Below are 10,259 nucleotides of genomic sequence, written 5' to 3' on the forward strand. Positions count from 1 at the left end.
TTGAGTTCTAGTCAATTATCTCTAGTCTTATTTCCCTCTTCCTTTTCATTCATCCCAACACAGTGTCTTCAAGACAGTGTTGTGAGATGGAGGTCCAGTGGCCATGTGTGCCTTCAGCAAAATGCCTCCTGGATCATTCACGCCACAGGCAGGAAACATACAGTGGGTGAGTGAGGGCAGAAAGGACTCACCCCAGATGCCAGCAGAAGCAGCCTATTGGGGGGCAGGGGGGCTGGGAAGGAGTTAGGGTTAGGCATCCATGAGCCTGATAGGTGACAGCCCCCAGGAGAAGGCACCCATTGAGAGCTTACACCAGAGGGTGTGTGTCCAGAAAGATGACAGGCCGACCCAAGGAAAACCCGCAAAGGAGACCCAAGACATGATGATGCCATTTTCAGACTCAACAAAAAGATAATGAAGAGGAGGATGCGATGAGGAGGAAGGGAAGGGAAGGAGTAAAATCTGGGATGCGCGGGCAGTGGATTTAGCAGAAAGAGAGGAATTAGCAGAACTAGTCACTGACTGGCAGGAAGGAGGCAGGAGGAGGGGGCAGGACCCACAGGCTGGAGTGTTCATCCGAGATTTTCTTTTTTTTCATCCAGGAAAGAAATACAAAGTTTGGGAAATACACCAGTTTGGGGCACGTTACTGAGTTTGAAGTGCCTTCAGAATACTCAGGGTGAGACATCCAGTACACAGTAATAGAAATGAACTGATTTTGGCAGCAAGAAGCTGTGTGGCTGGCCTAGATGACCTAGGGAGAGACCTGAGTGGAAACACAACTTAAACACAGGCAGCGCTTTTTTTTTTTTTTTGCTGTATCATGCAGCATGTACAATCTTAGTTCCCCAACTAGGGACCTAAGTGCCCCCTACAGTGGAAGCATGGAGTCTTAACCACTGAACCACCAGGGAAGTCCCAAAACACAGATATATAAATAGATATATAGATATATGTATGTATGTATTTGGATATATATGTATTTGGCTGCACAGAATCTTAGTTCCCTAACCAGGATTCAACCTGGGCCCCAGCAGTAAAAGCACTGGCTCCAAACCACTGGACTGCCAGTGTCCCTACTAATATATTTTTATCTAACCCAAAATAGGGCTTCCCTGATAGCTCAGTTGGTAAAGAATCTGCCTGCAATGCAGGAGCTCTGGGTTCGATCCCTGGGTTGGGAAGATCCCCTGGAGAAGGAAATGGCAACCCACTCCAGTATTTTTGCCTGGAGAATTCCAGGGACAGAGGAGCCTGGTGGGCTACAGCCCATGGGGTCACAAAGAGTCATACCAGACTGAGCGACTTAACACTTTCACTTTCAACCCAAAATATCCAAAAAGAAAGCAAACCAGGCAAGCCAAGAAAGAGCACTCATGTAAAATAACAAATTCAGTTTTGACAATGGTTGACAAATGACGAACACGGTACTCACAGTTTCCGAAGAGGATGCTGGTCTCTGTAAATTCTCACCTTGCACCCAAATGCTCTCTGTCACAAAGGCGATGTGCTCTGCTTCAAGTATAAAAGGAGAAACCAGGAACAGGGCCCATTTGTTTAAGTCATCAATGGACTGGATGGAGGGAAAGAAACACAATTCAATAGAGGATTCAATGTGACTTCAAAAACAACTGTCCCTTATATTAATGTCTAGGACGTCCTCGCCTCTGTAATTCCAGGTGGCATCTACATTAACGCCATCCGATGCTCTCCTATACACTGCATTAACTCACTGCATTTTTTTGTTGAGCTGAAACTGAAAGTTGCTCAGTTGTGTCTGACTCTTTGCGACCCCAAGGACTACACAGTCCATGGGATTCTCCAGGCCAGAATACTGGAGTGGGTAGCCTTTCCCTTCTCCAGGGGGATCTTCCCGACCCAGGTATCGAACCAGGGTCTCCTGCATTGCAGGTTGACTCTTTACCAACTGAAGCCCAGTTGTTGAGCTGTGACTACATAAATAGCTGCAAAATCCCACGGACAGAGAAGCCTGGCGGGCTACAGTCCAAGGGGTCGCAAAAGAGTTGGACACGACTTAGCGTCTAAACCACCAAGAACAACACCCTTCAATGACCCACGACAGCTTTCACTTCTTTCGTTACTTGTTAGGGCTTCCCTGGTAGCTCAGTAGGTAAAGAATCTGGCTGCAATGCAGGAGACCAGCATTCATCCAAGCAATTAATTCTGAAGCTTATTCCCACCATTTCTTACTGCAGAGCACATGTAGGAGTTTTCCACATTACTATTTGGAAGTACATGTAAAGATGAGGTGGCTTAGAAGCACATGCCCATCAGCAGAAGCTTGTTACCGACAGTTGCCCAAAGAGCTGTTCTTCCATCCCCTCCAGCCGTGACAGCGTCAAGATCGGTTAGCAGATTGGCTGTGATCATTGACTTCTGCTTGCCCCCTGAAATCTCTCTAGAAAGACTGTACATTAATTTTAAAAGGCTTTAAGACAAGGCACATCCAGAGCAGAAAAAGCTGAAGGCTAACGTTGCAAGTGGGGAGCCTTCTCATCATCACCCACCCCCAAAAAGGGTATTTGGGTCAAGTTCCATAGGGTTGCTTGTCAGTTCCAAACCTGCCCTTGCTGGGAAGATCGGAAAGTTATTTTCATGGGGCCTAGTAACCTGGCACAAAGCAGAAGCTTAATAAATATCTGTTGAACCAATCAGTGAATGAAAATGAGAGAGAATAACTCCTGTGGGTAAACATAATTATTTGATGATAGTTAAAAACAAAAACCAGGCTGTAGGAACTTGCCTGGTGGTCCAGTGGTTAGGAATCCACATGCCTTGGGGCAACGAAGCCCGAGGAAACTTAGAAGCCCACACACCTTAGAGCCTGTGCTGTGCAGCAAGAGAAGCCGCCACACCTAGAGCAGCCCCTACTCACTGAAACTGAGGAGAAGCCTCCACTCGCCTGCAACTATAGAAAGCCCGAACAGCAATGAAGACTCAGTGCAGCCAAAACTAAGTAAAATTTTTTAAAAGAGCAAAATAATTAAAAAGATTGTCCACTTTACCCATAGAAGATATGTACATTAAACAAAAAGCTTCAAAGTTCCCGTTTGTATAAACAATTTTTGGTGATACTTAATTCTTTCGGGACCTTTGATTACATAAACACACACATATGGTACTTATGTATCTGATTTTAAGTATATAAAATATGGAGACCGCAAAGGCATAAGATTCAGTTCTGTAAAGTTACTTCGGCCCAGGGAGACTGACAATAAGGTATCCATTGAACCAAATCATCAGTATCCATTGAATCAAAATCATCGGTATTTTCAGTCTTAAAATAACAGTAGCTAATCACAAATAACCAAAGTTCCCAATTGCAGGCTTCAGACAGAGCTTAATGAAGCCCAGCAACCACTACTTTATTCAGTGAAACATTGAGTAACTATTACAGGTCAAGCTGCTAAGCCAAACAGACCCAATTTCTAGGGAGAAAAAGATAAAAACTGGACATAATGGAAAATAATTTTTAAAAGAATATATATTCTGAATCACTTTGCTGTACAGCAGAAATTAACATTGTATATCAACTATACTTCAATTTAAAAAAATGAGGACTTGCCCTGTAGTTGAGTGGCTAAGACTCCCCACTCCCAGTGCAGGCGGCCCAGATTCCATCCCTGGTATAGGAACTAGATCCCACATGCCAAAAGGAAGGATCCTACATACCACAAAGAAGATCAAAGATCCCTTGTATTTCAACTAAGACCCAGCGCAACCAAAATAAATAATTTTTTAATGAAACAAAATAAACCTCACAATGAAAAAAAAGATAAAAACTGGAATTTCATATTTGAATTTGAATTTCACATTTGAAAGGTGACTGAAAGTCTATGAGGATACAGAGCTAACTGGTCACATCTAGTGTGGACTAGGGGACATCTCTGTGAAACAGTGATTTCTGGGCAAAGCTCTAAGAAGGACAGCAAGTTACAGAAACCCAAAAGCCCAAAATCGGTTTAGCCCAGGTACCCCTAAACCCAGCTAGAGCAGTAAGCAAGGGCTGAAAAGCTTTAGTTAACAGTTATCAAAGTTAACAGAAGCCCAATAAACTCATGGAGATGTGCAAAAGTAAAACTGTCTCCCAAGAAAACTAAAGACATTTGCATCTCATTTCTCATTATTTTTGGATGTTCAAAATTTCTAAATTTTTAAGTAAATGAATCCAGTTTGGAAACCACTACTATAAAAGAAGGGTTTCCCAGGCGGCTCAGCAGTAAAGTATCTGCCTGCAATGCAGGAGACCCGGGTTTGATACCTGGGTCAGGAAGATGGCAACCCACTCCAGTATTCTTGCCTGGAGAAGCCCATGGACAAGAGGAGCCTGCAGTCCAAGGGCTGGCAAAGAGTCAAACACAACTTAGCAACTTAACAACAACAAATTATAGAAAAATCCACCCTTGCATTTTTCATTATCATCTTTCTCAATCAGGATTCCTTAAAAGAATTAAGCCGTCCTTCCCTCACGAATCTACTGAATGTAATGAATGAACATCTAGGTGGTATTAGACACACACTCTCTCAGAACTGATGAAAATCACTCATATTCTGTGTTATATAGTATATCAACAGGAATGGGTATTTTTGATTTGTAGCAGCAAAGTACAATGGCCTACCTAAGCATAACCCCAACAAAATATTCAAACCTGGGATAAGAGTTTAATTTCCGCACGCTTTCACACACACAAAGAAAAACTCATTTTAATGCCAAGAGTGATTCAACTTTCCACAAGGAAAAGCAAAGAGCAAGAGACCACTAAAAGCTAAACACTTTTAAATGTTAATGACAGCATTGTGGGTGATGTCCATGGCAATCTGCACAGCACTGCCTTCGCAAGCTCACTTCCAACAGCTGAGTGGAAAGAACTATTGTTCTGCAGAGATTAAAGGAACGGCCGCCCCAGGTCATCCTGTGGGTGACAGGGCCCGCTGAACTTGTACATCAGGCCAAGTATTCGGCCAAGGCGACCGGACTGCATGCAAACCGAAAGCAAAAAGATGCAAAGATTAGAGAGCAGGTGCCCGGATTGGTACATGACGCAACTGACAGGAGCTGGGGGCAGGGCACTTTTTGTCACCACGGAAACAGGCGACAGAAAACTGAGGATTTTGCTGTGCGTCTCTGGAGTCGGGTTCACCCCATCTCCGGCCCAGGGCAGGCGAGAGACGATGGAGGGACTCGAGGTGGGCGCTGCTCAGGGGCTAATCGACTCTGCACAGGTACAGGGGTACACGCCGCTTAGGCACCGCCAAGACCCAGGCGTCCGGACCCTCGCGCGTGGACAGGTCTCTGGCCCGATACTCCGGGCTCCCGAGGGCATCGCGTGCAGGGCAGGCCCCGAGGCTGGTTCTTCCGGGACCCCAAGGCCTCTAGCGGCCTCCAAGCGAAGCGGAGGGGGCCCGCTGGCCGCACACACCAGGGCCGATGACGGGGTCCGGGCTCGAGGGCGCTCCCGGCTCCCTGCCAGCCCCGCGGCCGCGTGCCCCCGTCCGAGCCTGCCCCCGACCCCCCATCACCGGCCGCGCACCCCGCGCCCGCCCACCTGGCTCTCGCCGACACAGAAGACCCGGCCGCCGCGGCTCAGGCACACGCGGGAGCCCCGGGGCGGTGCGGCCGCGCTGCAGAAGGTGAAGGAGCAGCGCGAGGCGCGCAGCCGCTGCACCGTGGCGCGCACGAGCGCGGCCGGCCCGCGCCCCCAGCGCGCCCACAGGTACAGGTAGCACAGCGTGATGAGCATGGCCGGCCGGCCGGCGGCGGCGGAGCGCGGGCCCCGGACGCTCGCACCACCGGCCGGCTCTCACGACCCCGCCCTCCTGCCCCCGCCGAGCGGCCCGCCCCCGCCGAGCGGCCCGCCCCCGCCGAGCGGCCCGCCCAGCCCCACCTCCGCCCCGCCCCGTCCCGCCGCGGCTCCCCCGCCCCACCCGAGAGCCCGACCCCGCCCTCCCATCGGCCCCGCCCGAGCACCCGAGCGCCCGGCCCCGCCCTCACGCCGGCCCCACCTCCCGCCCTCTCGCCCGACCCCTCCCGCCGGCCCCGCACTCCCGCCGACCGGAAGAGGCCGCGTCGCCGGAAGAGCCCCCGGGGTAATGGGGGAGGGTGATTGAGTACACGTTGATGGAGGGAGAGGGGCGGCTGGAACCAGAGGCAGGGAGGCCTGTGGGGAGGGCGGTGATGGAGGGAGAAGACAGGCAGTGCCAGGAGAGGTTAGTGGGAGGGGACCGGGGGAGGCACTCTGGGGGGAGGCTGAGGGGCAACGTGAAGAAGGAAGAAGAAGGAAGAAGAAGGCAGATGGCACGGTAGGCTGGGGACCCGAGGGGAAGCCCAGTGGCTGCCTGGCCAGGTTAAGCCGGAGTCCAGCCGTCCATCCTTGAGGGGTGGGACGCAGATTGAGGAAGGGGCTGATTAACCAGCACCATACAAAAACAGGGAAGCCTTGCGTGCTGCATCCACGGGGTCGCGAAAGAGTCCAACACGACTTGGCAACTGAACATTATCAGGGCCCAAAGTGGGCTGATACACACACACCAGCCATCCAGTCCAAGTGGGAAAAGACGAGACTTTTTATTAGGTTATACGACGCCTTCAACTCACACACTAGCAAAGTAATGCTCAAAATTCTCCAAGACAGGCTTCTACAGGAATTTCCAGAACTTCCAGATAGATGTTCAAGCTGGGTTTAGAAAAGGCAGAGGAACCAGAGATCAAATTGCCAACATCCATTGGATCATCAAAAAAGCAAGAGAGTGCCAGAAAAACATCTACTTCTGCTTTATTGACTATGCCAAAGCCTTTGTGTGGATCACAACAAACTGTGGAAAATTCTTCAAGAGATGGGAATACCAGACCACCTTACCTGCCTCCTGAGAAATCTGTATGCAGGTCAAGAAGCAACAGTTAAAACTGGGCATGGAACAAAAAACTGGTTCAAAATTGGGAAAGGAGTACAAGCACTAGCTGAAATCAAGATGGAAGAAATATCAATAACCTCATATACGCAGATGACACCAGAACTAAAGAGTCTTTTGATGAAAAAGGAGAGTGAAAAAGTTGACTTAAAACTCACATTCCAAAAACTAAGATCATGGCATCCGGTCCCATCGCTTCATGGCAAATAGATGGGGAAACAATGGAAACAGTGACAAACTATTTTCTTGGGCTCCAAAATCACTGCCGATGGTGACTGCAGCCATGAAATTAAAAGATGCTTGCTCCCTGGAAGAAAAGCTATGATCAACCTGCTGCTGCTGCTGCTAAGTCGCTTTAATCGTGTCTGACTCTGTGCGACCCCATAGACGGCAGCCCACCAGGCTCCCCCGTCCCTGGGATTCTCCAGGCAAGAACACTGGAGTGGGTTGCCATTTCCTTCTCCAATGCATGAAAGTGAAAGTGAAGTCACTCAGTCCTGGCCTGTCTAACTCTTCGAGACCCCATGGACTGCACCCTACCAGGCTCCTCCGCCCATGGGATTTTCCAGGCAAGAGTAGACAGCACATTAAAAAGCGGAGACATCATTACCTTGCCAACAAAGGTTCATCTACTCAAAGCTATGGTTTGACTAGTCATCATGTATGGATGTGAGAGATGGACTATAAAGAAAGCTGAGGGCCGAAGAATTGATGCTTTTGAACTGTGGTCACCTGATGTGAAGAACTGACTCATTGGGAAGACCCTCATGCTGGGAAAGATTGAGGGCAGGAGGAGAAGGGGATAGCAGAGGATGACATGGTTGGATGGCATCACCAACTCAATGGACATGAGTTTAAGCAAGCTCTGCGAGTTGGTGATGGACAGGGAAGCCTGCCGTGCTGCAGTCCATGGGATCACAGAGTGGGAGACAGCTGAGTGACTGAACTGAACCACGCCTTCAAGCAAAAGGAATTTTAAGATAAAAGACATAAATTCACATCAATGCAATAATATGTATTTCTGGACTCTTAAAATAAGGACAGGAAACAAGTGGAAGACAGAAGAGCACTCTAGGGTGGCCTGCTGTTCTTGAATATGTGGGTCACCAGCTTGACTATGAGCATCCTATGACCAAGAGAGAAAGGGAAGCAGGATTCAATGTTCCCATCCCCTCAGAGAATCATGGTGGTCCCTGAACCTGACAGGTTTCTCCCCTGGAACCTTATCTTTTTTTAAAGGCAGTATGTAAAGAACAGCATCCTCAACTCAAGTAGAGCAGTGGTTTTCTCTGCATTACTTCCTGCCCTCTCCTTTGCTGTAAATGGAGGGCAGATTGCAGGGAGGCCGCTCCCAAGTCTGTCTTAATCCAGGAGCTGATTTTTAACATAGCTGAACATTCATCTGCTTTAAAATAGCAGCATAGGGACTTACTGGTGATCCAGTGGCTAAGACGCTGCACTTCCAATGCAGGGGGCCCAGGTTCGATCCCTGGTCAGGGAACTGGATCCCTCATGTTGCCACCAAGAACCAACGAAGTCAAAGAAATAAAGTTAAACAGCAGTATAGGGATTTCCCTTGTGGTACAGTGGATAAGAATTCGCCTGCCAATGCAGGGGGCCTGGGTTGGACCCCTGGTCTGGTAAAATTCCTACCACCAGGGCAACTAAGCCCAGTAGTGAGCCACCATCTACTGAAGCCTGTGTGCCTAGAGCCTGTGCCCAGCGAGAGAAGCCACCACAATGAGAAGCCTTCACATTGCAATGACAAGTAGCCCCCACTTGCTGCAGCTGAAGAAAGCCTGTGCACAGCAACAAAGACCCAGTGCAGACCAAAATTAATTCATTAACTTAATTAGAATCATTAAACCAAGTGACTAACCCTAATGCTTTATTAGAAGAGCTTGTCAGATAGCCTTCTTGGAGTTTGCTAAATTATGGCTCAGCTAGAAATGCAGAGGTCACCTCATCTACCTGAAGGTCACAAACAGCCCGAGTTTTTTCAAGTTCCTCAAGAACTTTCTGCCCTCTGCTTCCCACAGACACCGTAACTCCATCTGGCCAGATGAGAGCTTCAGAGGTTTGTGCTTAGATGCTTCAGGATGTCAGGGTCTCAGAAAACATCTTAAGAGGGACTTCTCTGGTGGTCCAGTGGTTAAGAATCCACCTTCCAATGCAAGGGACAAGAGTTCCATCCCTGGTTGGGGAACTAAGATCCCACGTGCTGCAGGCCAGCTGAGCCCTTATATCCCAACAAAGACGCAGTGCAGCCAAAAAAAAAAAATTTTTTTTTAAGCAATGTGGGAAAACATGAGGATCAGCCAGTTCTGGGTTACAAAGCGTGGAGACCATAGGGGACAGGATGAACTGAGAAGAGGGTAAGGTCCCTCTGAACCATTGAGTTGAGCAGTGATACCATTCACACCCAGGAAGGAACTCAGTTAGGCAGGTAGAGAAGAAGAATAAGAGAAGTCACACAGTAGGCCCCATTTATGATCCCATGTGAAATGATGGAAAGGCTCAGAAAGGAGCTTAGCTCATCATCCCCAGACAGCAAAGGGGAAGGATGCAAAACTAAGACGTCAGGGATCGTACTGGGTATACGTGATTCATGTCGTGTAGCCCCTCACTACTCAAAATGTGGTCTTTGGCTGTATCAGGATCACAGGGGCCGTGCTGTAAATGCAGAATCCTGAGCCCCACCCCAGAACCACTGAATCAGCATCTGCACGTGAAGAAAATCCCCAGGTGATTCACAGAGTTCAAGAAGCAGTGCTAAAGTCACCCCTGTTATTCCCTGCATCTGGGTTGTTCTAGACAAAGTTGTTATTTAAATCTTGCTAATTAGCAAATGCCCAGGCCCAAACCAACCACCACCACTACCCTTGCTCAAAAGTTAATTTTGTACCGTATGATCCAGCAGTCCCACTCCTAGGAGAGTATAATTCAAAAAGATACATGCACCCCAGTATTCACCAAAGCACTATTTACAATAGCCAAGACTTGGAAGCAACCTGAATGTCCACGACAGATGAATGGATAAAGATATGGTACATGTATACAATGGAAAGGTACTCAGCCACTAAATGCCTTTTGCAACAACATAGATGGACCTAGACATTATCATACTAAGTGAAGGAAGTGAAAGACAAATATCCTAAGATATCATTTATACAAAAAAAGATACAAAGTTATTTACAAAGCAGAAACAGACATGCACTTAGAAACAAAACTGTTTGTTAATTTGAATCCCCGTATTTTAAAAGGTTTATTCCAAATAGGAAAAATTTATGTTAAATGCCTTTTGAATTTCCCTAAATGATTTATTATAC

General features: G+C 48.1%; 1 protein-coding gene across 6 annotated transcripts in view; it reads right to left on the bottom strand.

Moving 5' to 3' along the window:
- Nucleotides 1–10,259, bottom strand: part of HLCS (holocarboxylase synthetase) — a 213,247-nt gene that overhangs the window by 188,436 nt on the left and 14,552 nt on the right. For 5 of the 6 annotated variants that reach the window (XM_012104997.5, XM_042238351.2, XM_060396293.1 and 2 more), the window contains one exon: nucleotides 1,436–1,573. In XM_012104997.5, coding sequence (XP_011960387.2) covers nucleotides 1,436–1,573 — 138 coding nt within the window. Of the gene's footprint in view, nucleotides 1–1,435; nucleotides 1,574–5,567; nucleotides 5,841–10,259 lie in introns of those variants that run through there. The other variant, XM_027961593.2, reaches the window with a different exon arrangement.

The sequence above is a fragment of the Ovis aries genome, chromosome 1 (genome assembly GCF_016772045.2).
Source record: "Ovis aries strain OAR_USU_Benz2616 breed Rambouillet chromosome 1, ARS-UI_Ramb_v3.0, whole genome shotgun sequence".
Classification (NCBI taxonomy): Eukaryota; Metazoa; Chordata; class Mammalia; order Artiodactyla; family Bovidae; genus Ovis; species Ovis aries.